Source organism: Suillus fuscotomentosus, assembly GCF_016647785.1.
Source record: "Suillus fuscotomentosus strain FC203 chromosome Unknown F5891scaffold_169, whole genome shotgun sequence".
Lineage (NCBI taxonomy): Eukaryota > Fungi > Basidiomycota > Agaricomycetes > Boletales > Suillaceae > Suillus > Suillus fuscotomentosus.
In genome coordinates, this window is record NW_024539681.1 from 60945 (window position 1) to 87510 (window position 26566).

The window sequence follows — 26566 nt, forward strand, 5'->3', positions numbered from 1 at the left end:
TTATGTTTATGTATGGATTGCGTTGGAACGGCGCGGAAGCTGTTTGTGACGGAGTTTTAATGAACTCTACTCTAATCATGCCTGCCAGCACAAGCCAATGACGAATCAGTTCTTATCAGTGAAGGCAGATCGTCTCAACTGTAGCTGCCATCATCCTCTGCACTCAGTTCCAACTCTACATGATGACTCAGAAGGGTGAAAGTAAACCTAAAGCTCAGTGGTGTGAGGAGGAGGTCGATGCATTCCTGGTCTATCTCCAATCGCAGGTGTCAAAGATCACTGGGATGACTTTCAAAGATGAGACCTTCCATGAGGCAGCAAAGAAACTTGTGGGACTTCAGAAGCAAGGCCCAGACAAGGACATGGTACAGTGTAAGAGGAAATGGCAAGCAGTATGTCTTTGTATCCTACTCCCTAGCTGCATCACTAACTTATCATTAATAACCCTTATAGTTGAAACAAATCTACAATGCCATCGAGAGATATCGCAACAACCGATCCGGATGTCATTGGGACAATGTTAACGGCGCCAATATTCAGGGGGAAGCAGCGGAACTCCAGTGGAACCAATTTATTACCGCTAATAATTCCAACAAGGTATGTTTGTATTTATTACTTGTCTACTACTCACTCCCTATTCACAGGTGATGAAACCTTTCAAAACAACGGATGGAGACACTGGCAAAAGATGTCGGAGATTCTCCCAAATGGGAGTGGCGCTCAGGGGGCATCCGCCTACAATCCAGCTTCCTTGGCTGCGGGAGCATCAGTGGCTCTTCCTATCAATGCTGAAGCCGGTGGATCCTCCTTATCCATGCAAGCACCGGAGGCTCCCAATGCTGAGGCCAGCAGATCTAGACTCACTACTGTGCCACAAGCTGGATGGGACCAGATCAAGTCAGCCCTCCCATCCATCACTCCTGGAGTCGCTGGAAGTTCCATGAACATTCCCCCTCCCCCCTCTTCTATTGCGCCCTCCAGTACGGGCAAACGCTCGCATTCCGACATGATTTTGTCCCCCAGCACCGCCCAAACTACGTCACTGGTAGATTCATCCCATGCCTCCAATGTCGACAAAAAGCCAAAGTTGTCGACACAAGGTAAAAGTCAAGCCGGCCGCAGTCACAAAGGCTCTAAGGCTGCCAAAGACGCTGCCAGCACTGCTGTCTTCATGAACCTGCAAGGTTCCATCAACAGCCTGACAGACAGCCTTCGCACATCGGCATCCAACACCGACCAAAATGAAACTCGGGTGTTGGATGAAAGGCTACAGGCTGTGCTCGCCATGCAGGAGGAGGAGCTGATTACAGAAGATGAGTCCATCACGCTCATGAACGTGTTCGCAAGGAGCCCAGCAGTATGTGCCATCTACTTGGCTGCCAAGCCTGAAAGACGGGTCCCCTACTTGTGATCTGTTCTTGACCAGGCTGCCAGGGGGGAATTTGGTGTGTTTTAAACATTGTCATTGTCGTCATGTTTTACTTTTTGTCTCACTCATTGCCGTATGCGTTGCTGTATCCTTTCATTTGTTCGCACCACATTAGATGAACCGCACGTTATCATTTGTAGCTCTATGTACACTACAATGTAACGTATTTCTAAGCATCACTTTCATTGTCATCCTCGCTCCCATAATATTGGTCGATGTCCTCAATGTCCTCTGGATCCTCGTTGATGTCTAATGAGTGAGCGATGTCTACTAAATTGCGCTCATGTAAGATATTCTGGTAGTCCTCCCACATCTCTGCGGCCATGCGATCACGAAAGACATTCGCACTTACATTGTCAACAACGTCATCCTCAACCATTGGATCAGTAACATCAGGACCACCTTGAGCAGGTTGGCCCTGATGGGTAGGGTTGTCGTTAAATACAGCCCTGTGAGGGAGCGGCTCTTCGTCCGGGTTGTGAATACGTATATAATTGTGCAGAGCGCACAGTGCCGCGGGAATGCGAGCCTGGATGGCTATCTTGTACTCTGGCGATACTAACAGAATGCGAAAGCGCTGCTTCATGATGCCGAAAATATGTTCAATAACGTTGCGAGCAGATGTGTGACGAAGGTTGAACAGTTCTTCCTTGTTAACTGGTCTAAAATGAGTATTGTTAGTTGAGATACACTGCAGAGAAAAGTACTTACCTGACGCTAGCACGACCCCACTCTGCTAGATGGTACCGTACACCACGGTACGGAACTAAAAGTTGTCGGGACAAGGGGAAACCAAGGTCTGCAAGAAGGTACTTTCCAGGCAGAATGTCCAAGCCATCATGGTGCGCTACATCCCAAAGCCGAGCATCTGTTGCTGACCCCTCCCATCTGGTTAGCGCAAAGGTGAACTGAAGATCAAAGTTGCAAGCGAAGAGGCAGTTCTGCGATATGAAACCTTTGCGGTTGTAGTATAGGTGGTGACTGGCTGAGGGAGGAAACACGTGAATATGACTCCCGTCGATTGCGCCGATAGCATCGCGAAAGTACAGCCAACGTTTTGGGTTGTCATGAATGGCACTCGAGACTGGTGCATCAGGAGCGGGGAGGTGGACATATTCAGTGTAGAAAGGGTGGGATGCAAAGATGTCTAGCATCTTGCAAAAATACCTATGAGAGTGTCAGTACCAGCGTGAGTGTGAGATCTAGATCAAAATACGAACTTAGAGATGGTAGCGTTTGAACGCTGGAATCGTTCTGCGACGTGTCTGACAGTTAATCCTGTCACACACGTATAGAGAAATATTGATAGCTGTTCTTCAAGTGAGACGTAACATGAATCACGCTGACCAAGGGCGTGAAGGTCCTCTATCAATTTCTCAAAGACCTCAACATTGACCCCGAGCTCACAACGAATGCGATCGGGATGGCCGAGGATGAGTTCTATCACCCACTCTTGCCCTGTGAGGGCTGAGGTGTGATAGGGCTCAGGTTCATCAGTGTCCTGCATGAAGACATGCACTGCGGCCAGCAGGAGACTGAGGATGAGCGCGACATAGCGAATGATACGATGCCGAAGCACAGCACGGTGAGGCCAGGGGGGACGATTTTGTTGCACTATTGGTCGAACGAGTGGGACTGTGAGTGGTCATATGTTAAAGCGGATATGAGCAGGCTCATCTACATCCATAGCTATTCAGATTATCGTCGTAAATGTTATCAATGTTATCAACATTATCGGCCGCTCGCTCACTATTCAGACTGAGCTTGAATTTCGGTAGTGTGTGCCGACTGGTAACATCTGATTTCCCAAATTTTTCGTTCAAACATCGGTTGCTGAACGGGCTCTTACACATCGGGGTGAACGATATTTAAAAGAGGTTTATATGTTGTACAAAATGTAAAGACAATATTTAATATTTAAACTAACATAAAGATGGGTGCACGACTTCAAATTTTGGTGGTGTTTTGTGTGTAATCCAAAATATCAAATATTCACAACCATATTCCCACAGACAATACGTCAACAAACATAAGAAATATAGTCAGATTTTTCATGTCTGCTTCAACTTAAAGTTCAATTTCCATGTAAAACTTTGGAGAAAACTTGAAGTTTTACAGATGACATGACATTAAAACTCGATTTAAATGTCAAGCTTTGGCAAAGCTTCAAGTTTTCTCCAAAGTTTTATGTAAGAATCAAACTTTAAATTGAAGCAGACATGGAAAATCTGATTATATTTATTATATTTGTTGACATATTGTCTGTGGGAATATGGTTGTGAATATTTGATATTTTGGATGACACACAAAACACCACCAAAATTTGAAGTCGTGCACCCATCTTTATGTTAGTTTAAATATCAAATATTGTTTTCACATTTTGTACAACATATAAACCTCTTTTAAATATCGTTCACCCCGATGTGTTAGTAAATGCCTTCATCATGAAATGTTCTCACGATCCTCTCAACTCAAGATCCAGTGACAACCGAGACAGTCATTCCTTTACCCAGGATTCATATTTGGATTCATCATAACTGTCGCGGGTGTCCGTTAAGTTATCTTTGACAATTTTCCCAAAACAGCGAACCTAGTAGGTCTGGCTCTTATCGTTCCTCTACTCGAATCTGATGACTTTCAAGGCGTCCGGTGTCGCTTTGCCTGATCTTTACGAGGCTTCAATCGTGGAACTTCAAGATGGTCTAGTCAAAGGACACTTCACTAGTGTTCAGCTTGTCAAGGTAGACTCTTACTGTTCCAGTACGTATCCGATGCAGCGTCTAATCAATCACAGGCCTACTTGAACAGAATTGAGGAAGTAAACTTAAAGGGTCCTGCATTACATGCGGTCATCGAGACTAATCCAATAGCCTTATCACAAGCTGCAGCTCTTGACGATGAACGGAAAGGCAACGGTAGCCGCGGGCCATTGCACGGAATACCATTATTGTTGAAAGATAACATTGCTACGCTACACGAAGAAGGTGAGATTTTGTGTTATATATGTACATGCAGTACTAATAAATCGATATTTGGATAAGGAATGAACACGACTGCAGGTACATTCTATGCTTCTGCCTGCCATTTTGTAGATCACAGCTTTTGGGGGTATCCTAGGTTCCTACGCACTGCTGGGTTCTGTCGTTCCTCGAGACGCATTTGCTGCTGCACATTTACGTGAAGCTGGGGCTATATTTATAGGAAAATCAAACCTCTCTGAGTGGTCCGGTATGAGGGGCGAGTGGGGACGTTTAAAGGGACAAGTTCCCAATGGCTTGTCGGAGCGTGGGGGACAAACTTTTTCTCCCTGCTACCCGAATGCACATCCGTCTTCTTCGAGCTCCGGAAGTGGCGTTGCGATGGCCATTGGTCTCGCAGCTGGGTCGCTTGGCTCAGACACTCATGGCTCTATTGTCTTTCCAAGTAGCAGGAACAATATTGTGGGCATCAAGCCTACCATCGGGCTGGTATCTCGTTCAGGCGGTAAAGTTTCTAGCGGTGGCTTTCTGATTCCCTGACTGATTATGAACCCAGTAATACCTATCTCATCTCACCAAGATACTGTTGGCCCGATGTGTCGTTCTGTCACTGACGCCGCGCTATTGTTGAATTTCATGGCCGGGCCTGATCCTCGAGATGAAGTTACTTTACGTCAGCCCGGACTAGTCCCAGACTACATGAAAGCGCTCGACAAAAACGCCCTTAAAGGCGCTCGTCTTGGAGTTCCTCGTTCCTTCATCCGCAATACCAAGGTCATCGAGGAGACCTTCAACTCATCTCTTGACGTCTTTCGAGCTTTGGGCGCGGAAATCGTTGATCCTGCGGATTTCCCGGATACAGAAGAACTACTGACATCGAAGGCGGAGAAGCGGGTACTGGACGTGGACTTCAAAGTTGATCTTAACAAATACCTATCAGAACTTGTCGACGTTCCGACAGGCGTCAAGACTCTCGCTGCACTGATAGAATTCAGCGAGAAACGCGCAGACTTAAATCTTCCACCGCCATTCTACAATGACCAATCACAGTATGTCGGCTCAAATCTCATACGCGATATGCTTTTAGCCAGGATATCTAGATTCAAGCAATCGGAAGCCTCTCAAGTTGATGACGCCTACTTTTCAGCGCTAGCCGAAGATTTCGACTTGGGACGCACGAGAGGAATTGACGCCACTCTGGCCCAGTTCAATCTCGATGCTATAATTCTCCCAACCGAACATGCACCAGGACCCGCGGCAATCGCAGGGTATCCGTTGATTTCAGGTTAGTACTTCCGAGTCTTGCTACGATCTCAATCCTACTCAAATTCATCTAAATCTTTAGTGCCCCTCGGATTCCAGCCAGATGACGTCGAGTTACTTCCTGTCACGCCATCATCAGTTTATACGCAAGCCCCGGGACTTCCTTTTGGAATTGCTTTTGTGGGAACTGCGTATAGCGAGTTCAAGCTCATCGGCTATGCGTATGCGTTTGAGCAGGCTACCCATGTGAGACTTCGGAGAAAGGCCTACGAAGATGCGATTCCTAGAACCCAATTAACGGACGTTATGTCCCAGCTGTGAAAGTGGCTTTAACAATACACTGTCATACGATACTGATGTTCGAGCTTACCGTGAGTCTAATTATAGACTTACTCTCTCAAGTCATGTTCAAGGTTTTGAGATATCTCTCTAGCCTAAAATCGTTATTGCTTGAAGCTTGAGCAGCAGTAAAATTTGTTCAGACCCGTTGCATGAACATGTTCCAGACACTAGCTGCTTTGCAATCATCATGAGGTGCTTCCTGCGTCTTTCACGCACCCGACGAACAAGTCCTTGATGAGGAGGCCACGAAGATGAGGACGACAAAGATGAGCCTCAGACTCGAACAGTTTACGTACTACTCTTCCATCAGCCTCTCCTGTAGAAGACGCCGACAAGTGGTCCAGTACGATTCGCACGAGTGGTATAGCTTCAATTGTCGACCTCTTTTACGAAACGGGTTCATGGTATACGTTGTTGTCCTTGGTTAATGAGTCTCGCAAGCTAGGAGGTAAAAATGACATCAAGCGCACTCTTGACGCACGACTTGAGACGACTGTCCTCACGACTCTCCAATTGAGCGAGGCATTCAGACTTTAAACACTTTCTCATCACTTGCACGGGCGGTATTTCCCCTCTGCGTCATTCTGTCAAACACCCCTTCATACAACATTTGTTCTGCCGACAACCATCGCAACACCACTTGCGGAACTCGAAGCAAATGGATCAGCGTTCGGATAGTACGGACAACAAGTCTGCCCCCACGCCCTGAGAATCCATGAGGAAGTGGAATAGACCTCGCACCAGCCCATACGTAATTTTGCTACAGTAGCAAATGCGTCTCGAGAAACAACAGGACTCGGCAATGCGTAGGAACCAAGAACGGAGCCACAAATATTTTGGGGTGTAACCAGGAGGGCGGGATGTACCTGCAGTAGTACTCAGTACTCATTCCTTATCAGGATCAATCTATTGGTGTTGCATATGTGCGTGTGCATGTGTACAACGCGGAGTGTGACCTCACCTACAACGTAGTCATGTTGTCCGAGTCGTTCAAGTTTGAACAATAACATTGACTTTCCCAAAGCGGCACAATCGGCAACTGCAGATTTTCAAACTCCGTGCCTCCTCTGATTTCGAAATCTGTCTACAGCAGAAATCAGTGATCACAACATCTCAACAATGCAAGTACACAAATGGTCAACTACGAGTCTAGCCACTGATACCAGTTGTTTGTTTTCTTTTTGGAAGACTCAATTCTCCGCGATCTCCACCGCAGACACGTTACCACTGCCATTGTTGGCCTACCTGGAAAGTCCGCTTTCCCATATTCAACTCTGAAATTTGCTTTCTTTTAGACGCATTGATCCTGTTATCATTGCTGGCCTGCTGTGCCCGATGTATCATGGCCTGTGGGACACTTTCCTCGCTGTATCTTATTACACACCGGCAGGTCCTGGCAGTGGGCCACTCACGGTGGCCATGTAAGTTGAGGTTCCTCTGTACATTCCAACCTTATTTGAACAGTCCGGCTACCAGGTCGTATATTATTAACTAAGGCGATGCTAAGACAGATGGCCAATGCACACTTGAGCCACAATTCTAATTGGTTTATTACACTATTCTTCTGTGGGTCCTTCCATGGCCCGCCATTGTTTTTTTTTGTGTAGGCACCTTGACATCGACAATACGCCAATGTATGTTGATCCAGGCCAGCACCACCAAGGGCCACAAGCGAAATCGTTTATAAAGCCATCGAATTCCTGTAAACTACCATCATCCTTTTCCTCGCCAATGTCCTCCTCAATGCTTGCTGACTATTTACAAAGACGTGAGAAACTTATCGCAGAGGACCGCGCGTTGCGAACAGACCATGTTCGCTCGAATTACACCGCAGCTGAACTAAAGGCAGATAAAGTTGTGCGCTCTATCCGTGCTAAAGAAGCTACCACTGTTTGGGGGATTGATCATGAACATGTCCCTCACCCATACCCAGGGATGGAATTCTTGAATGGTATAGTGCTTGGCTCGCGCTTAGCACTTCTTCTCACATCTGTGTACAGGCAAAGACCTCATTTTACAGACGGAACTCTATGAAATAGTCTCCAAAGTAAGCGTAGCAAATTACCATGTTGCTCGTCACCGATCATCTCAATCGCAATTTCTCCGTAGATGCCAAAGGGTGGGCTATTGCATGTGCACCAGAACGCCTCGGTGGAGGCAAAAACACTTCTTGATCTGGCACTGAGCCATCCCGCGATACATATCCGCGTCCCGGGTCCGTTGGACGCAGCCTCTCTCGAAACTGTGCTGCCCACAATCCAACCAATCCCTGTGGAACAGTATCCTGCTACTGATGTAGTTGGTATCACGGATGTTTTATACACCGGTGGCTGGGTTCCCATCAAGAAGGCGCGAGAGCTGTTCGATCCTGCACTAGGCGGCCCTGCCGGATTCGATAACTGGGTGCTCAGCGCTTTTATGATCAATCCCAGTGACGCGTACGATACGTACAATACACCGATGAAAGTGAGCCCCATATTAACATACAACCTGCTGAACACGTCCTTAATGCGAGACTTGCAGATCTGGATGAAGTTTGGGAGTACCTTTGGCGTGACTGATGTGAGCCTGTGTACTGGAACTCGATATGTGCGCCTGTCCTGATGAAACTTAGCCCATTATCCGTTTCGTGCCGATTCAAAAGGAATACTTGCGGATGTTCATTCGTTCATCAATAAGTGATGGCATCTCGTATATTGAGGTACGAACTAGTTTTTTCAAAAAGTGAGTCAGGAAGACATGTCTATGATGGAGATACATGACGAAACGTCAGGTATATACTTGCAGAGGATGCGAAGACAAAACTTGAATTACGCGAACTACTCTTGATATTCCAAGAGGTCACGAACGAAATCAAAGCGGAATTGAAGGCGAAAGGTCGGGAAGACGATTTCGCTGGGTTGAAGGTTAGCTTGGTCTCGGCGAACGCACTCAAGCTCAGACTGATCTTTTTCCTAGATTATCTACAATACCCTGAGAATTATCTCCTCCGAGGAATTGGAATTGGAACTAGAACAGTGCAGCAAATTCAAGCAGGAATTCCCGGACCTTATTGCTGGTAAGTCCCGCGGGTTTGTTGTAAGTCGGCAGACCCAGATCTCACAGTTCTATCTGCCAGGATTTGATCTCGTGGGCCACGAGGACGGGGCGGAGTGTAAACCACTCATTGATTACGCAGAGCCACTTTTGCGTTTCGCCGAGCAGCATCCGGACATCCCATTCATCTTCCATGCTGGTGAAACTCTGGGTGATGGCACAGCAGCGGATATGAACCTGTATGATGCCATTCTTCTTGGAACGAAGCGAATCGGACACGGGTTAGGTGCATTGTACGATATGAAGCGCTCGCTAACCCATATTGCATAGCTTTTCACTCGCTAAGCATCCAAAATTGATGCAAATCTGTCGAGAGAAGAAAATAGCAATCGAAGTCTGCCCTATATCGTGAGTGAATCGTGCAAGTAGACACCTTCAATTGATTTTGATCTTTTGATAGAAATGAAGTACTGGTAGGTTTTTTGTATGCTGCCTCGGAGCCTTGCCTTGACTCAAGGAACGATAGCGTCTTACCTCATCGATGCCTATGCACCCCCTCCCGGTAATCATGAACCAAGGCATTCCTGTGGTACTGTCTTCCGACGATCCTGCGATGTTTAATAGCATGGGGCTGTCCTTCGATTTCTTCCAGGTGACCCTCTTCTTTGTTTGTCTCCTGCTGCAACCAGACTCATCAGTCGCTCACAGGTATTGGTGGCAAGTGAAGTTACGGGACTCCTTGCTCTTGGCCACATGGCCCGTGACAGTATTACGGTGAGTCATGCCCTTGACCTTGTCTCTTGCATTGTCTTATGTTCCCTGGGTAGTATTCCATGCTAGATGAACAGAGCAAGCGCACCGCTATGGATGCATGGGAAAGACGGTGGGCCAAATTCGTAGAAGAAGTTGCGGCGATGGATCCGTGATTCAGTAAAACTTTGCTCTCCGAAATACAATACAAAATTAGCTTTGTAATGTAATGGATATTGTTATACGTAACCTTATCAAACCTTAAAGTGCGGGTGCTCCTCATAACGCTTCCATCACAAACGAAATCTCACCAAACCCCTACTGTTTTACCGGTCTCATGCAATCGCTAGTGATTCAGGGACTGCTGTATACCATATCTGCTGCTATTCCAGTTTATCTAATTGCGTTTCGGAGTACGGAGTAGGGTGTGACATGGGTGGACCCGGGTGGCACCCGTACCCAATCCGCGGGTGGATGGAACTTCAGAGGCCTACCCGCACCCGTGCGGGTGAGAGTACCACGGGTGCGGGTGGATCCACGGGTGGGTCCGCAGATGGTATGGGTCACCCGCGGGTGACACATTATGAATCGTAGAATACGACATGGGTAGTACTACATAATATCAATCACAGTCGATTTTGCTGATACCAGCCTGCCTGATTCTTTTTCCTTGCCCTTTGCCATCTTCTGCCGCATTATATTCGTAGCGACACTGAGATCCGGCATAAGAGGCGTGTTGAACCACGATCCAACAGCAACCTGCGCTTTGAAGGTCTGGGAGCTGATATTGATTGTTGTATACTTTCTCGCATACACTGCCTTCACAGTAATATGCAGTTGAGCCCAAAGGGATAGCACAGTCACCGTCAGCACCGAGAGACTTCGAAGCTCAAATTGAATGGCGAGGATGATGGAGAAACGCTTCGTGAGTTGTGGCTTAGGATTATGAAAACAAAAACTGACGTGGAAGGTAGGATGATGACCGCTTGCTTTTATGTCCTGGATCCTTATGTTTTTTGCTAAACATATCCACCTGAAATAATCCTTTAAACAGATATTTACAATACCAGCTGGTTGCCAACAGACCCCAGATTTGACTTACTCAGTCCTCAATATTCTATTGACGGAACAATACTAGGAAAGGGTTACGGCATACGTTAGGTGACGTAGTCTCCTGTAGTCAGACTTCAATAAGACGTCCGTTCTTTCTGTATGAGGACTGACACGAGGAGCCCAGGCAACAGCTATCATCATGGTATCTGACACTGAGCGCCTTTTTGACAGTGCGCGATAGCGACTGCTAAACGATTATCAAGTTTCGTTCTCACCCACGTGAAGATCAGGCAGCCTTTCTGGTGCGCTCCGTAGCCGACTACAGCTATGCAACCATTTGGGGATGAAATACACAGACCGCCGCTCAGACTCATTTCAAGTGTGGCCTTTGAGTCGGTTACTATTGGTTACCATGACTCGTTATGTAGGCTAGTGAATCGCTCATCGTAATTATTATAATCCTAATGGCAAAATTTAGTATTTTCCTGTGCTTTCTCCGAGCCTTCGTCTTTATGCTCCTGATATATATAAAGGATGCAATGCCGTCAACTTGAAGCTCGCCTCAATATCTTATACTTTCAGCTGCGATCGACTCGAGGAATGGTTTGCACGAACCGCCGAATGACAACTCACTGCTACAGTATGGTCTGGATTTGATCGAGCTCGGGGGACGCCTCTGATCCCCGGCGATAATTCAACATATGGTGATCTGGAAGCCAAATATAAAGATGTCGATGACTCTTCGACTCGGATCGTGAATCGCATCTGCAAGTCTCGATGAAGTCTTTACGGGCCCCGTCATGACATTTCCCCATGTGCAATATTAATACAGATTCAGGTGGCATAGCATGGGACTCGGATGGCTAATTTCAGGCGTCTCCTCGGGTTGACGCGGGCTTGATGAATCCTGTGATCCATGATGTTTACGCTTAACTTCAATTTGAGGTCCATTCCACGGACTACCACTGATGTGATACCTCGTGCTCATTCGACTGTATACAAGATCTGGAACAGTTTCACGATGAATCCAAGTATGGTTAGAAAAGGAGTACGTAATTGTTGTACGCGCCAGTCATATATTCCTTCCTTGTTCAAATAGAAAGCACGTCCTTAATCTGCGTCGCAGGAATTGCTTCAGCATAAGCCTTTCTCTTCAAACGGACCTGCGTCGCCTGTTCAAACGCATAAGCGAAGCCAATAAGATTGAATTCGCTGTATGCGGTGCCTATGAAGGCTATCCCAAATGGAAGGCCTGGAGCTTGTGTGTGCAGTGGTGCAGCGGGAATTGGCAATATCTCAACATCATCTGGTTGGAAGCCCAGCGGAACTAAGCATTCCATTTGGTCAATTGAACTGTCATGAAAACGGGCATCCGCACCTGAGATTATAGGGTATCCGGAAATCGCTGCAGGTTTCGAGGCAGTCCCTAAAGAAGTTTGAGGTCTCAAAATTGACGCAAGCACATGATCGTACGTACCATCAGTAGGAAGAATGATTGCGTCCAATTTGAACTTTTGGAGAGTTGCATCAATGCCTCGTCTCCGGCCTAAATCGAAATCTTCAGCTAAAGCTGCATAATACGCATCGTTCTTTTCCGTCGCTTCAGCAGCAATAAACCTTGTAGCAGAATAAGCAACCCCATAGCACCACCGGCTCGTGAACCCACCTAGATTGATCGTCATGGTATGGTGGTATAAGCTCTAAGTCTGCGTGGGTATTGTTGAACTCGATCAAATCTGCGAGGTTCTTTACGCCAGTAGGAACCTCAAGTAACCCCGAAATATACTCGGCCACATCAGCCTTGAAGTCTGTCTTCAGCACGAGTGTTTCTGCCTGTGACTCCTTCATCTCCTCGGCACAGGGGAAATCAGCCGGATCTACGATCTCCGCGCCGAGAGCCCGGAAGGTGTCTAAAGAAGCGTTGAAAGCTTCCAGAATTGCTTTATTGTCGCCCAGGAATATCCGCGGCACTCCCAGTCGCTTGCCTTTCAAAGCGTTCGGATCGAGCGCTTTCATGTAGTCAGGGAGAACACCAGGTTGGTACAACGTGGCCGTGTCTCGAGGATCTGGTCCTGCTATAACGGAGAGCAGAAGAGCCGCATCTGTAACTGACCTACACATAGGTCCAGCTGTATCTTGATGTGATGAGATAGGTACAACTAAAGAGAATCAACCAACTGTCAAGGTGTGATTGATAAAAGTAGATACCTCCAGCTCGAGAAACCAACCCTACAGTGGGCTTAATGCCTACCACATTGTTCTTGCTGCTTGGTGAAACAATGGAACCATCCGTTTCCGAGCCCAGAGAGCCAGCAGCAAGACCGACGGCCATCGCAACCCCACTCCCAGAACTCGATCCAGATGCATCCCCGTTCGGGTAATAGGGACAAAGAGTCTGACCTCCACGACCTGAGAAGCCGTTGGGAACCTTTCCGCGATAGTTTGCCCATTCAGAGAGGTTCGCCTTTCCAAGAAGGATGGCGCCGGCTTCGCGGAGCTTAGCAGCGACGAATGCGTCTCTGGGAACGACCGAACCCAGGAGAGCATAGGAGCCTAATCTCGCCAAACATTTAACCTAGAACTAGAAGTTCTTGGATATCGTACCAGCGGTAGTATTCATGCCTTCAGGAGGATCAGCATCCTGAACATGCATCGTTACAGTTACGTACCTTCTTCATGCAGTGTAGCAATGTTGTCTTTCAATAACAAAGGGATGCCGTGCAGTGGGCCTCTGCTCCCTTTAGACTTGCGCTCGTCATCAAGTTTTGCAGCCTGAGATAAAGCTTTCGGGTTCGTCTCGAGGACTGCATGGAGAGCTGCGCCATTCAGATTGACCTCATCAATCCTTGCAAGATAAGCCTGTATTAGCGTGAGTCGTCATGAAATGAACCAGTTTTGATTGATAGTAACTCACCTTAACGAGATCAACGCTCGTAAAGTGCCCCAGCTCAAGACCCTTCTGAAGGTCGAGAATTCCAGATTCATACAAATCAGGGAACACGTTCTCCGAGAGGACCGTGACACTGCGGCTGAGGATGTCTCCAGGCATTATGCACGGCAGGCGCCAAGAGATCTAGAGAGGTGACAAACGGGTTGGGCCCAGACAAGCTGAACTACTTTTCCTGATAAAGGACTCAGACTTCTCTACCATACGGACCGCGAACTAGAGATAAATTTGACTCATAGTCACAAGGTACTTGAGAGATAGGCCTCGATGCGGCGCCCAGCGGCGAGACCAAAAGTATTATAAGAAAGGTATTGCTGGGAGTCCGGGAGTTGGCACTACCGTGACCTGTCACTGGTACTTCCATGGATCTACTAGCAGGAGTCTAGGACTATATCATGATGTGATAGAGACTACACCGCTGTAGTCTTGTAAGCTGCCTTGGCACACCGCACAGGCATGTATCGATCCATATGTTTATTGTGCGGCTTGCGCGAACCTCGGGTCAACGTTTCAACACTGATCATCATTGATGCAGCGGATGGTCATCGGTGGCTGAGCGCTGAGTGCATGTATGATCGATGTTCACACATATGCATCTGTCCAGATCCAATAGGCCGACAGAATCGAGAGATCAAGGTGTAGGACATCTGACTCGATGTGTGGCTCGGAAAACGCAAAAACATATGTTCTTTTGGTTGGCATATGGGATAAGTACGGATCCTCGACAAACGGCGAGCCGTCTATGTAATGATAATGGTATGTTCACGGAACAAGGACTAAATGATAGTAAATGATAAAAGGATCGAAAGAATAAAAAAGTATAAGCAAAGCAAAGTTCGAAAGTATGTCCAGTGTGTACATAGAAGTCAAAAGCCGTTTGTCAGTTCGTTTTTGCCTCGATTACGTAAGTCCAATCATAAATAAACACGTGGGTACCGTGGTATATCATCAGAGTGACCTGTCCGTTGAGATTTGTTCGTGGATTAGCGTGGGTGGGCTATAATTTATTTCCAGCCAGGATAGCTCATCCATACGCCCTGAAATGCGGTGTTATTTTGGCGCGGGAATGAAATACTATTTGGGTTTATGCTATGGAGTGGAACAGCTGGGAGGTGGGCTGTGGCGGACGGGATGAGGATGCAGTAGACAATCTCCGTGGCCGGTTTGGATTAGGGCGCCGAAAGGTCTGAATTGCACAAAGCGTCAGCGATCGTAACTACCAAGTGAGGAGGCACTGCATACGTGTCGTGACATTATCAGCTTTGCCATGGAGAGAGGCGCAGGATTTTGGTACACAGCCGGTGCTATGATGCAATAGGTAAGTATGGAGCATAGAAACCGATAGAAATTCCTGGCTCACGTGGTGGCTGGAATTGAGGAGCTGGTCGACACAGTTGCCAGTTGCCGGGGAGGGATTCAAGAGCTTTATGCGAAAGTCCTACGCCTGCTCCTGTGCCAACTTCAGGTGATGGTTTCTCCGGGATGGTCAACGAAAAGGGTAGTGACGCTGGGAGAGCGCGCTGCAAAGACCGACTCCATGTGTTGGTTAGCGACAACAAAGAGGACCAAGTAGGGGTCTTCTCGTCGGCCGCTGTTGATAGAGAATGGCAAGACCAGAGACGCATAAAGGAATACAATATGCGTGCAAGCAACAGACAAACTAAAGATGCAATGCAGGCAAGCATGATGGCAGCGACGCTAGGAAATTTGGTGGGTACAAGGACGCTCATAGTGAGAAGCAGTCAAGGGAGTACACCCTACTTGTTAAAAGAAAAGCACGGAGATTGAGACCACGAAGAACGAGAAAGAAAAGGACGTGCTGGGCAAGGCACTAGACTGGCTGGCTAACAGGACCGAGCACAGCTCAAATTGATATTCAACATGGTTTCTTATAATAATAATTCTCAATTTACTTTTGGGGCAGACGTAATTCATTTCGGAAATACATATGCATTTTCTATTCCCACGGCATCTTCTTCGCTTCCTCAGTTACGTCCACCTTTCCGTCGATCAACACCATGACCTCAACGCCTGCAGGACATTAATCTTAAGAATCTGTTCAGGCTCGTCGTGAAGGATGCTGCGCGGCACTGTCTTATCAGCCCTTACCATGTCGCCGCCACGACACGTTTATAGATCACGAGGATCCCTGGCGGCGTCATCTAGTCCTTTTTGTCCGCTAGTACCGCCGCATCATGAGAATGATCATATTTAGTAGTAGTTTCTAAATGGGAAATTAAAACACCAAGTGGTACTTAACTAGTCTGTGCCCTGCTCACGATAATTTTGAATTACGGAATGGACACGATCAATCACGAACACATACAAAGCCACACACGACACGGAGCCATGTCAACTTGAGATGTGAAGTATCATAGGGTTTGGGGTTGAATGTTGCCCCAGATTGCGCTTACCCGATGACGATCACCCCACGAACCTAACCTAAAAGATAAGTTCTTCTCGCCTGAATAAGCCCCTCAAGCGCGCTTTAATCTCTGCTAGATCGTGGGCGAGAAGCCATATGACGCTCAGAGTGTAGCTCATGTAAGGCTGAGCGCATGCTTCGAAAGCGTGCTCGTGATAGGCTTCCTGGGGCTCGTTAGCATGCAAAATCGTTTCCTTATTAATGAGGTCGCGTACCGGCCGCAACTCAAAGACCCTCGTGTCCGCTATGCTTCCAGACACCACGTTGTCCGCCTTCATCGTCCAACCCAAATAAGGGCCCGCCTCTCTGCGCAACTTCACTGTCGCACATCAACCTCACGCTATCATGCAGGTTGCTAAAGCTGCAAATTACCTCCGCCTCCGGTAGAACAACGCACATACCCCGTGTCAGGGGTGACTGCGTCGGCTTGAAGCTCCGTTCCACCATTTAATACCAGGCCACATGTGGTGAAGTGCCCAACCCAATTAGCTTGATGCCAGTGTCCGCGGGGAAATATTTAATTTTTTCTGCCACTCTAGGAATACGAGAACTTACTGATATATAAACCTTCGCCGCGTTCCAAAACCAAGCGCTAAGACAGACATCCTCAGGGGCCAGATTCGGGATGTAATTGACTATTCTTGTAGTGAATAATTGTGGTGGGCTGAGAACGTGAATGATGTCTACCTGCATGTACAGCTGCTTACGCATGGCGCGACACAACAAATGTGGAAGAACTTTGTATATGTTGCTTGGGGTAAATGTGAGCAAATACTGGAAGGAGAACTAAACTGACATGGTCACATCAACGTCATGGTTGCACAGACTCAGCATGACACCATAGGAAACCATGCACTGAAAGTAGGGACATTATTCCTTCGATAGACAAGTATCACTATACCTTCACACCAAGATCAAGATATAGGGATCGGGGGATGCTGCCGCTGTGACCAGGCGCAAGGACGATGTGCTTGACCTTTGAGAGATGTGACATTTCTTCACGATCAATGACCACATCCCAAGATTTTGTGACATCATCATAGACTGTTTCCCAAGATTACTTGACGATGGCTAGACGATCATGTCCAAGAAGTGAGCGTAGCCTTCAAAACAATTGAAAATGGAAATGGAATTCAATGAACTTTTCATAAAGCTTGCTGTGGGACTTACTTTGGATGCAGGGCTGAAACATGGCCGAGTGAAGGGGAATCTGCGTGTAAAATGAGCAAAAGAATGAGCTAGCGAACCTTAAATAAGCCGTGTGATTAAGATCTATACCACAGGGTGAACAAAATGACCCTGAACCCAACAAATGACGCACTGATTGAATTGTGCAAGATGATGATCTGCGTCGAGTTCTTCGGTGAAAGGGACACGTGAAGTTGAACGAGATCGAGAGTGAAGTTTTGAAGAGACGTGCATTGTCTCCCACCCGCGCATTACATTCGATCACCAAGGCGGACTGTATTTCAGATGTGCAACGATTTGCAAACCGCACTGACTATGTAGCTCCAATAACACGCCGATCTCCGGATCGCTGCTAGGAAGAACCAACTCATTTCTTCGTTTCTCTTCCCGGGCTCCGTTGAAAATCGTATGACTGCGAAAGATGCCGGCCTTGAAAGAATGTAAACGTACATCAACAGGCATGCACACAGGGGGCAATACGTTTGAACCAACACCTATATCAGAAATACTTTCAGCGTATCAATGTGTCAACAGAGCATGTGCTTTCCAGGACACCTGGGGGGCCCGGTCCGCTTGGGATTAGATAGCAAACCCCGCTACCTTTCCCATGAGGTGCCTCAAAGGTGAAACTGAAACGAATAAACGCTAGGTGGTCTGAACGCGGTACGACATGAGCGGGCGTTTTGCGCGCCTCGCTCAATTGGAGATTTATTCGTCTCGATTCGTGCGCCAGGAAGTGCCTGGCATCGTTTTTGCCTCCTAGTCTGCGAAGGTTCCAAGAAATGGCACAACGACAGCTCTCCCAGGAACCCACTTCGTGGAAGATATCGACAGTTGAAGTTATGTCATTCGTGCGAACAGCGTCGATAAAGGCATTGAACTATTTTTGACCTCTTCCATAGGAGAAGCCGCCTCGAGAATGGCTTCGGTGGTGTACAGGGAATCAAAAGTTGGTAGAGATCTTGTACCAGTAGCCAATACAAAAACAAGATCCATCAGTTCCGAGTCTCACATGCATACACATGTTTGGTCCACGGCCAAAAATATCCCCAGACTATCATGGCCCATGGCATATCAGTGAAAGCACTCACTGCGGTTTCAAAATGGCACGAGGCTGTTTTTTGAGTCCCCGAAAAAGAGCTATCAATACCACACATGGATACGTGCGAGGTATACTGGAACTAGTTCGATGCTTGATTGTTCTAGTATATGTTGTCAGCATGTGCTGCGAGGATAGATTGAGGCGTGCTCGCTTAGAAGCGGTGGTGACCAGTAGAACGTGACAAAAAATTGGGAAAGACGAAACATTTTCAATATAGGGTCACTGACTCCAAAGGACTCCATGCTAGCCTGAAATTAACTGATACCACGTGATTGCTGCAGTTGACGCATGTCCACCGGTTGGTGGAACTATAGCATCGAGATTGAACTGGGCCAGAGCAGCGTCAATTCCTCCCGTGCGTCCCAAGTCGAAATCTTCGGCTAGCACTGAAAGGTAGGCGTCATCACGGCTTCCGTTTAAATATTCTTCGTAAAAACATATTGCGTTTCTCGTTGAATTCTATCAGGGCAGCGAGAGTCTTGACGCCCGTCGGAACGTCGACAAGTTCCGATAGGCGCTTTTTAAAGGGTAGGTCCACGTCCAGTAGCCGCTTCTCCGCCTTTGATGTCGATAATTCTTCTGTATCCAAGAAATCTGTGGGGTCGACGATTTTCGCGCCCAAAGCTCGGACGATGTCAAGAGATGAGTTGAACGCCTCTTCGATTATCTTGATATCGCAGATGAAGAACGAGGCATTCCAGAACGAGCGCCTTTGAGGGCGTTTGTGTCGAGCTTTCATGTAGTCTGGGACTAGTCCGGGCTAATATAAAGTAATTTCATCTCGAGGATCAGGCCCAGCCAGATTTCGCTGCATCAAGTACATGCCAAGGAACGACAGAAGCCAGCAGGGCGTAGGAACCTAGAATGGTCCCAAGAGCTGTGATGTGCAAAATGGAAGGCAGTAGCACAGAATGTACCTGCGATCGTGTCCATTCCTTATCCGGATCGAGTCACGGATTTATTAGCACTGCATGTACATGTATAACACAGAAAAGCACACCTTCTTCGTGCAGCGTAACAACGCTATCTTTCAACAATGATGGTATTCCGTGCAATGGCCCGTCGCCTTTGTCTTTCCGTTCATCATCAAGGGCTGCAGCTTGTGATAAGGCTATTGGATTAGCCTCGACTCTGGATGACCGCATGTAACGCGGGACCCTTTAAATTAATTTCCTCGATTCTGTCAAAATAGGCTTGTGATTGATTAAACTTCAACACTGCATGAGATGTGTACTGGAGCAGGATTCTACCTTGACAAATTGAACACTAATGAAGTGTCCTTTGACTAGACCGTCTTAAAGTTCCACGATTGAGGCCTCGCAAACGCGACCGTGACATTGGACGCCAGTTGAAGTTGAAGGTCATCAGATTCAAGTAGAAATAATGTAAGAGGCTCGGTTAGCTGAGGATGGTCGGAGGTAATTGTCTGTATTGCTAGTACCCGGGAGCTGAAACCCTTTAAATGCCCGTCCGAAGTCGCAGCACATAAAGCACACCAGAAAACTGGTTCGGACTCCTTTGGGTGCGTTACGTTGATGCTGAGCGCTGAGCCTTTACTAGTACGTCGTTTTAAAGATGAAAATAAAGAACATGCTCTGCATATATTGTCATGTATAATGGCTTAGTGGAGGGACGATACCAGGTCAGTGAGCCAACAACGCACGTGCCTTTTCTTTCAATGGTCACTTGTCCTCGTGTCACTGCACCGTGACATGTACGCTGCTGATTGGATCAATTTTCGACAGAGTTGGCGCCATCTTGATCATGCACAATATTCTCGAACCAGACGTTCTAGGAAACGCGTGAGTTACATAGGAACTGTGCCACTTGTATGAATGGCATCTGTAGAATGCGGCCAGGTTCTGAACTTGCCTTGACACTAGCAGAAAAAGTTGAAAGTATCGATGGCAAATTGATGTGATCATATGCGATAGCCGCATCGACTCAGATCTCATATGGACAGTTCTCGAAACTGCCAGAAACACTTGTTCGTCACTCTTACAGCACCCGGCCCGCTATAACCCTCGTCCACAAGCGCTGTGCAAAAACCCTACTGAATCCTGATCGTTCTTGTTTGCCATCGAGCGCAACATGTCTGAAACACCTGCAGAGCGCCCCATCGCTTACTTTGATATCACTATCGGTGGCAAACCCACTGGGCGTATCGTATTCTCGCTATACGCGGACTCGGTGCCCAAGACAGCTGAAAACTTTCGTGAGTTCTCAGATACTCTGTCAATCGCGTCATGGTCTTGACGTTTCTAGGTGCATTATGTACGGGTGAAAAGGGTATTGGAAAGTCTGGCAAACCTCTTTGTTACGCTGGATCTGGCTTTCACCGCGTAATCAAAGGGTAGGAGCTTTCACCTGATATTACAATGAAGGTTAACGCAGTGGATCAGGTTCATGTGTCAGGGTGGTGACTTCACGGCAGGCAATGGTGCATCCTAAAGCTACATCCAAATGTCACAAACTCATCGTTTACATAGGCACTGGGGGAGAATCAATCTACGGCGAGAAATTCGAAGATGAGGCGTTCCTCGTGAAACACACGAAACCTTTCTTGCTGTCCATGGTAGAATCTCCTCTCAGTTTCTATTCAGCAAAGTGGTTCTAACCGACTTTTCAGGCAAATGCAGGAAAAGACACTAATGGCTCGCAATTCTTCATCACCGTGAATCCAACATCCCATCTTGATGGCAAGCACGTAGTTTTCGGTGAAGTGATCAAGGGCAAATCAATAGGTATGATATATTGCCCAAGCGCCCATCTTCCTTTTCCACGAATTGCTTACCGTGCTATGCGTAGTCCGTACAATTGAAAATTTCCCGACTGGGTCCGGAGATGTTCCCACTTCCCCTATCGTTATATCTGCTTGCGGCGTTCTCTCACCGGATGACCCCTCCCTCGTGACTTCCGAGACGACTGTTGGTGACGGCTACGAGGATTACCCTGAAGACGACGATTCCGATGTGCAGAACCCCGAAGTTGCGCTTGATATTGCGCGTAAAATCCGTGAGCTCGGTAACAAGCTCTTCAAGGATGGGCAAATAGAACTCGCACTCAAAGCGTACCTCAGTGAGCAATCCCGCCAACATCTCTCGCCTGCATTGTTAACAAGATGTTAGAATCGATAAGATACCTAGACGTCCATCCCGAATTGCCGGAAAACTCTTCGCCGGAGCTTAAGGACTCTTATGAATCGCTTCTTGCACCCCTCTTATTAAACTCGGCACTCGCTGCGCTACGCACACAACCAGCAGCGACCGAAACTGCGGTGAAGAATACCACGCGAGCTTTGGATCGTCTGCAGCTGAGTAACCCAGATAAAGCCAAGGCCCTTTATCGTAGGGCGTCAGCGCATGTAATTCTGAAGCAGGAAGACGAAGCTGAAGCAGATCTTGTTGCTGCTAGTCAGCTTGCACCCGAAGACCCGGCGATCCTGGGAGAACTCGCGAAAGTGAGGCAGAAGAAGAAGGAAAAAAGGGAGAGGGAGAAGAAGTCATACAAGAAACTGTTCTCGTAGACTGAGTAATATGGATACTAGAAGAATACTAGTTGACCATATGCTCCTTATTCTTGTTCCAGCCTAGTCAAGTACTCGAAAACGTATATATACCGCTCATGTACACTCGTACCTATAGCGAATTCTATCCTTAGATCCCCGCTCCAAGCACTTCAGAAAGCCTTCTAGAACATGTCCGTCTCAAGCGTCTCATCTCTCGTTTCTGTCGTCTCATTTCTACCCCATTTCGTTTAATTCCCTGTCGAACTCACACTCAGCCTTACAGTGGTCTATGGGGTGTTGGGGGACGGGGGGGAGGTGAGGCGTTGGGGGGTGAGGCGCTGGGGGACCGGAGGTGGGGGGGAGTGAGGCGTCGGGGGGTGGGGCGTTGGGGGACTGGGGGGGGGGAGTGAGGCGTCGGGGGGTCGGGCGTTGGGAGACTGGGGGGGCAGTGGCAGTGAGGGATTGGGGGACACTCAGACCAGCAGGGCCTCGAGGGCCAGGGCGACCTCGGGGGCCAGGAGGGCCTCGGGGGCCGGTGTCACCAGTGGGGCCAGTACGACCGGTGGAGCCTGGCGAGCCTGGGAAGCCTGGAGGACCGTTGAGGTCTTCAATGAAAAGGCTGTTCGTTAGCCGATGAACATAGCACTGAGCCTGCACGACATCAGTGATTGTCGGAGCAGCTTCAGTGAAAGTCAGTCACTAGTACTAAGTGTTGCAAAATAGGGTGCAACATACGTGAAGAAGCGTCAGCATAGCGTCGGAGCTCCAGGAGTCGATAAAGAAGATTCACAGCTCGGAAGATGTCTTCCTCTGTTGCAGGACTTGATGGCAGGACACGTATTTCTCGATGTCTTTGTGACGGTGACAGTTGTGGTAATGGGATGATCCAACTCATGACGAGAAATGGCTGAGGTGTTAGTGATCCCCATCCCCTTATAAAGTTTCCTGCGGCTGACGATATCCTCAGTCCACTTCCAAATCTATGCTTCGTTTGAGTTTGGACCAGTCCTTGGTCAAGGTGAGCCTGAGACGACATCCGCGCTCCATCGCTGAATGTCATCAATTAACGGTATGTTGCTTTGAGTCGGATACGCACTGATCACGGGATCTCTTTGACTGGTGCGTGGAGGCGAAGAACTTCGTTTACCACAGCGTCCAGATAGGGAAGCTTATTCATAAGGTCGTCATATGAGGGGGTTGGCCCAACCTCTAAGCACTCGTCGCGAAGCTTCTTTTGTATGTCTGAATTCTGCGCAAGTTCTACTAAAGCCCACTGTGGAGTTAAGAAACACGGTTGGAGTTGTGAACGGTTTGAAATTTACTGTCATGCTTACTGATCGTATGCGAATAATGGTGAATGTATAATTCTCTTGCTAGATGAATGCACATTACCCGAAGTGGTCTCAAAACAGGCGAGAAGAAGGACCCTTGCCTGGCGGAGACGGAGATCAACATCCCATCATTCAGATGAGTTCTATTATTCGTGTACCTCGTCCAGTACTTCTTGTGGAGTCACTCCCGCGCTCTCACCAGATCCCTCCGCTTTCACTACACATAAATTTTAAGATTTACAATTTTGCAAATGAACGACAAGACTCACAGAGCAAACCCAAACACGATTTGTCCCCCTGCTCAGCGCCGCCAGTATCCTTTTCCTTGCGTGTCCGTGACAGTATCTCCTGGCATATTTTGCCAACTATCGAGTGAAGTTTTGAGGTGAACTGTGTGCGAGGCAATGGCAGCTTCAGGATAGAAGAATAATACCTTAGTCCTTGAATACGATCAGACTTCAAGGATGTACTCACAGCGCTGACCAATTCGAGTGAGAACACCCTGTCGTCCGCGTAGGCACCCATCATCCTATTCGACCTGTCCCTCAATTAGAAAAAACATATACATTGCAACAAAAATAGGACATATAATCTTGGCTTTTAAATGCTTGTTCAGCACGGTACGCATGCGCGCAGTGTCATACTGGACGTTTATCAAGATCTGGCGCGCGCGATCACTTGCCTCGTTCTTCCGGAAAATGGTATTTGAGTCGAGGACACGCTTCTTGATCGTGTCTCCGCGCACGATGTCATAGGTGCTATGGGGTGTATGAAGAAATTACATTAGATGTTGTACAAGATGATCAGCGAGGCGACACCCACGCCAAATATGTGTCAGACGCTGTTGGTTCTGCGATGTTTTTTGCAAACTTGTGAAGGCCGAGAACTTCTTTGGTAATCGGCCGAGCACATTCACATTCGATGCGAAGGTCGTTCTGGGTCCCGTTAGGCTGCAAAAACGCTACGGCTCACTGTTTGAATGAATTCCCATGAGGCACAAAGGACATATGCGAAAGGATAGTCTGGTAACAGTAAGGGCACTTGATAGATTTGTGTGTGAGAACCGCAGCGGATGCGAATGGATCATACGGCAATTTGGTACTGCGCTCCCAAGCAGAAACATGTTCATGTTGTGGTGCGTCGGTGGTTAACAGATCAGGGTTAGACTGGCACAACATCCAGCGAGCTCAGGACTTGCTCAGGACAATATTTAAAGCGATGTGGCGCACGAGCACCTGAGTGACACCATCTAAGTAACGTGAGAACGTACGATCTCGCGTTACTATTTAGAGGGAATAGCTACTTACAGTACCGCACCACTTATTACTTCAGTAATAGATCATGCATACGCTCCCGAAATTACCAGCAGCTTTTAGGGTTCTTTGGGCAACACGTAAGCAGGACCATTTGCTCCTAGTATACGATAGGAGGCCCATATATGCAGTGTATATAACCTCCTAACCTTCAAGTTGAATCTTCTCTTAGTGACAATGTCGATCCAAGTACCACTCTTCTCAAAGTCGTTATCCCAAATCCAGCGACCATTGCCTCCTTCAGATCCACCAACCAGTCAAGACATTGTACATGCAATTGTCCTCCTTGAGAAGGCGAAGGAGTTTTTAGCCCCCCCTGTAAGTTGTGTTCCGCAGTGGTGGCCTGAGCTGCTAAATACATAAAACGCCCATAGCATTCAAGAGAAAACTGTGCAGGGACTACTGTGTGGCCACTGTTGACGACCTTGCGAAAGCGCAGCTGTATCTACACAAGGTGTGCAGCGCAGCCACGGTTGGGACAGGTGGAAATCATGTCATCTCGGATCCCGTTGAATCTATCCATAGAAAGCTGGACCAGATGAATGAAACACTGGTTCGGGTGATGGATAATTCCAGGATTCACCCTCTGGAGCAACGACTTGACTCTGATTCCCAAGTAAGTGAGCGTCGACAGAGGTCCAGCTACCCCGAGCGGTCATCGGTTGAAAGCACGCACTGGGTATGATAATTTCGATACTTTGATAACCACTGCTCATGTTAACAATATGACAAGAAACATCCTTTTAACGACTTACAGTTGTACCACCAGATTCCGATCTCGTGGGACTTTGGAGCTCAAGACCCGGAGCACGTTAGTATGTTTATCGTCTCTTGTTCACATTAATGACGCGTTCCGATAGTTTGAATTGCCGCCTTTACGCACGAACAACGACTTCACGAACCTTACCGATTATCAATTGGACGATTATTACTACAGAATTGACATCGATGACCAAAGTACTAGGGAGACGAAAATCCATTGCCTCCGATACTACATTATTTTTCGGTGAGTGTTTTGAATGTCTATCTTTTGTCACACTGCGTTGACAATATTGCCGTTAGAAGTCTTGTCTTGCCGCGTCTGACCCAGCACTTGTTTCATGAAAAAAGTTTTACCATTCAATATACACCCATGTAGCCGGTAGACTAGTAGTACAGCGTCTCCGACTACATGACCTCAAGATTGACATCGAACCGAACAAATTTTACTCGAGTGTTGAACATTTCAACTTGCTTAGTACTCACTTCTATGGACGGCAACGAAACAGGACTATTTGGTATGCCGTGGCTGATGACTCCAGGCAGCACTGCAGCAGGATCTTCAATCGGTGACTCGGAAGAGACAGTTAAACTACCTTTGGATGCGATCCGACGCGCTGCGTACACCTCTGCATAGAGATCAACTTTGCTCTGCACGCCGAAATTGTGTTATCCTTCGACTTTGAAAAGGAATGTGCGTGGCTTATAAAAGTTCACGTAGACTGACACCTTGAGATATAATCGATTTGCGTTGGCAGGCTTTCGATCCTTGTCGTCTTTGACGAAGCACGCCGCCTCGCCGTCGACGGTCGCTATGGAAGGAGTGAACGAGGAAAATGTCGGGGTCGTATTCTGGGGGACACGAGTCAGTGACGAGAAGAAGCTGGTAAGTATGTACATGTCTTGCTGTTTCGTATCCTTCAATCTTTTGGAATTAGGAAGTCGCATATGTGGAATGAGCCTTTTGCGAGCTAATGCAGGGTACATGTTTGTGAAAGCACAGGAAGTTATTGCATTTCACGTCCGCTCCTTGGATCAGGCTACATGTCAATACAGGGCGTATACTACATGTGTCCCTTTTGCCACTTCCTGGTGTGTTGCTTGTGTTCCCTAACTTTCTCCTTGTCATTCATCTTCCCGTG

The 26566-nt window shown here is 47.6% G+C and overlaps 10 protein-coding genes across 10 annotated transcripts; 4 read left to right on the forward strand and 6 right to left on the reverse strand.

Annotated features, from left to right (window-relative positions):
• Nucleotides 1-4059: 4059 nt before the first annotated feature.
• Nucleotides 4060-5991, forward strand: F5891DRAFT_1198931 (amidase signature domain-containing protein; the record flags this gene model as incomplete). Its single annotated transcript, XM_041368693.1, has 6 exons — nt 4060-4170; nt 4224-4413; nt 4471-4488; nt 4547-4912; nt 4964-5692; nt 5753-5991. The coding sequence occupies 6 exons, from the start codon at nt 4060-4062 to the stop codon at nt 5989-5991; spliced, it is 1653 nt and encodes a 550-aa protein (XP_041217307.1).
• Nucleotides 5992-7096: 1105 nt separating this feature from the next.
• F5891DRAFT_1074514 (Metallo-dependent hydrolase) lies at nt 7097-10092 on the forward strand. Its single transcript, XM_041363358.1, has 16 exons — nt 7097-7133; nt 7179-7265; nt 7300-7433; nt 7489-7963; nt 8013-8059; nt 8122-8478; nt 8536-8574; nt 8627-8736; nt 8786-8918; nt 8971-9070; nt 9131-9329; nt 9379-9456; nt 9509-9521; nt 9575-9700; nt 9757-9822; nt 9876-10092. The coding sequence occupies exons 4-16, from the start codon at nt 7591-7593 to the stop codon at nt 9972-9974; spliced, it is 1740 nt and encodes a 579-aa protein (XP_041217308.1). The 5' UTR covers nt 7097-7133; nt 7179-7265; nt 7300-7433; nt 7489-7590; the 3' UTR covers nt 9975-10092.
• Nucleotides 10093-10410: 318 nt separating this feature from the next.
• F5891DRAFT_965814 (uncharacterized protein) lies at nt 10411-10587 on the reverse strand (the record flags this gene model as incomplete). The annotated part of the gene is made up of 1 exon (XM_041376194.1): nt 10411-10587. A coding segment is annotated over one exon (177 nt), but the record flags the coding sequence as incomplete, so codon positions are not given.
• A 1192-nt stretch (nt 10588-11779) lies between these two features.
• Nucleotides 11780-14138, reverse strand: F5891DRAFT_157350 (amidase signature domain-containing protein). Its single transcript, XM_041370704.1, has 8 exons — nt 13766-14138; nt 13521-13710; nt 13456-13473; nt 13060-13404; nt 12518-13010; nt 12329-12468; nt 12230-12277; nt 11780-12178 (listed from the first exon to the last, which is right to left on the reverse strand). Exons 1-8 carry the CDS (start codon nt 13898-13900, stop codon nt 11943-11945), a joined length of 1605 nt encoding a protein of 534 aa, XP_041217310.1. The 5' UTR covers nt 13901-14138; the 3' UTR covers nt 11780-11942.
• A 599-nt stretch (nt 14139-14737) lies between these two features.
• Nucleotides 14738-15718, reverse strand: F5891DRAFT_157358 (uncharacterized protein). The gene is made up of 3 exons (XM_041370705.1): nt 15159-15718; nt 15041-15102; nt 14738-14984 (listed from the first exon to the last, which is right to left on the reverse strand). Exons 1-3 carry the CDS (start codon nt 15526-15528, stop codon nt 14883-14885), a joined length of 534 nt encoding a protein of 177 aa, XP_041217311.1. The 5' UTR covers nt 15529-15718; the 3' UTR covers nt 14738-14882.
• Nucleotides 15719-18916: 3198 nt separating this feature from the next.
• F5891DRAFT_1198935 (uncharacterized protein) lies at nt 18917-19658 on the reverse strand (the record flags this gene model as incomplete). The annotated part of the gene is made up of 4 exons (XM_041368694.1): nt 18917-19273; nt 19335-19372; nt 19431-19448; nt 19514-19658. 4 exons carry the CDS (start codon nt 19656-19658, stop codon nt 18917-18919), a joined length of 558 nt encoding a protein of 185 aa, XP_041217312.1.
• Nucleotides 19659-20604: 946 nt separating this feature from the next.
• On the forward strand, nt 20605-22039 carry F5891DRAFT_1198936 (peptidyl-prolyl cis-trans isomerase; the record flags this gene model as incomplete). Its single annotated transcript, XM_041368695.1, has 7 exons — nt 20605-20728; nt 20779-20866; nt 20916-20953; nt 21003-21088; nt 21143-21257; nt 21322-21591; nt 21642-22039. 7 exons carry the CDS (start codon nt 20605-20607, stop codon nt 22037-22039), a joined length of 1119 nt encoding a protein of 372 aa, XP_041217313.1.
• Nucleotides 22040-22914: 875 nt separating this feature from the next.
• F5891DRAFT_157699 (cytochrome P450) lies at nt 22915-24001 on the reverse strand. Its single transcript, XM_041370706.1, has 6 exons — nt 23827-24001; nt 23622-23763; nt 23511-23569; nt 23356-23394; nt 23118-23294; nt 22915-23029 (listed from the first exon to the last, which is right to left on the reverse strand). The coding sequence occupies exons 1-5, from the start codon at nt 23878-23880 to the stop codon at nt 23121-23123; spliced, it is 468 nt and encodes a 155-aa protein (XP_041217314.1). The 5' UTR covers nt 23881-24001; the 3' UTR covers nt 22915-23029; nt 23118-23120.
• F5891DRAFT_157713 (uncharacterized protein) lies at nt 23837-24683 on the reverse strand. Its single transcript, XM_041370707.1, has 4 exons — nt 24660-24683; nt 24325-24601; nt 24175-24241; nt 23837-24110 (listed from the first exon to the last, which is right to left on the reverse strand). The coding sequence occupies exons 2-4, from the start codon at nt 24479-24481 to the stop codon at nt 23882-23884; spliced, it is 453 nt and encodes a 150-aa protein (XP_041217315.1). The 5' UTR covers nt 24482-24601; nt 24660-24683; the 3' UTR covers nt 23837-23881.
• A 159-nt stretch (nt 24684-24842) lies between these two features.
• Nucleotides 24843-26383, forward strand: F5891DRAFT_987604 (uncharacterized protein; the record flags this gene model as incomplete). The annotated part of the gene is made up of 9 exons (XM_041377926.1): nt 24843-24983; nt 25040-25119; nt 25191-25281; nt 25423-25476; nt 25526-25671; nt 25848-25942; nt 26062-26118; nt 26183-26310; nt 26363-26383. The coding sequence occupies 9 exons, from the start codon at nt 24843-24845 to the stop codon at nt 26381-26383; spliced, it is 813 nt and encodes a 270-aa protein (XP_041217316.1).
• Between the last annotated feature and the right edge of the window lie 183 nt (nt 26384-26566).

Excerpts from the sequence above, each read along its gene's own strand:
- F5891DRAFT_157350 (XM_041370704.1), bottom strand. The coding sequence starts at position 13,900 with ATGCCTGGAGACATCCTCAGCCGCAGTGTCACGGTCCTCTCGGAGAAC. Across the intron at positions 13,711-13,765 it reads CGAGCGTTGATCTCGTTAAG|GCTTATCTTGCAAGGATTGA; the intron begins GTGAGTTACTAT and ends ACGCTAATACAG. Across the intron at positions 12,278-12,328 it reads AATCATTCTTCCTACTGATG|GGACTGCCTCGAAACCTGCA; the intron begins GTACGTACGATC and ends AAACTTCTTTAG.
- F5891DRAFT_1074514 (XM_041363358.1), top strand. The coding sequence starts at position 7,591 with ATGGCCCGCCATTGTTTTTTTTTGTGTAGGCACCTTGACATCGACAAT. Across the intron at positions 8,479-8,535 it reads CGTACAATACACCGATGAAA|ATCTGGATGAAGTTTGGGAG; the intron begins GTGAGCCCCATA and ends CGAGACTTGCAG. Across the intron at positions 9,823-9,875 it reads TGGCCCGTGACAGTATTACG|TATTCCATGCTAGATGAACA; the intron begins GTGAGTCATGCC and ends TTCCCTGGGTAG.
- F5891DRAFT_157358 (XM_041370705.1), bottom strand. The coding sequence starts at position 15,528 with ATGAGCGTCCTTGTACCCACCAAATTTCCTAGCGTCGCTGCCATCATG. Across the intron at positions 15,103-15,158 it reads TCCTCAATTCCAGCCACCAC|CACCGGCTGTGTACCAAAAT; the intron begins GTGAGCCAGGAA and ends ATTGCATCATAG. Across the intron at positions 14,985-15,040 it reads AGCTGATAATGTCACGACAC|ACCTTTCGGCGCCCTAATCC; the intron begins GTATGCAGTGCC and ends TGTGCAATTCAG.
- F5891DRAFT_157713 (XM_041370707.1), bottom strand. The coding sequence starts at position 24,481 with ATGAACATGTTTCTGCTTGGGAGCGCAGTACCAAATTGCCGTATGATC. Across the intron at positions 24,242-24,324 it reads CATGGGAATTCATTCAAACA|AAGTTCTCGGCCTTCACAAG; the intron begins GTGAGCCGTAGC and ends CGATTACCAAAG. Across the intron at positions 24,111-24,174 it reads GCGTCTGACACATATTTGGC|CACCTATGACATCGTGCGCG; the intron begins GTGGGTGTCGCC and ends TACACCCCATAG.
- F5891DRAFT_157699 (XM_041370706.1), bottom strand. The coding sequence starts at position 23,880 with ATGATGGGTGCCTACGCGGACGACAGGGTGTTCTCACTCGAATTGGTC. Across the intron at positions 23,764-23,826 it reads CACTCGAATTGGTCAGCGCT|CTGCCATTGCCTCGCACACA; the intron begins GTGAGTACATCC and ends TCTATCCTGAAG. Across the intron at positions 23,395-23,510 it reads CACAAGAAGTACTGGACGAG|CAAGAGAATTATACATTCAC; the intron begins GTACACGAATAA and ends GCATTCATCTAG.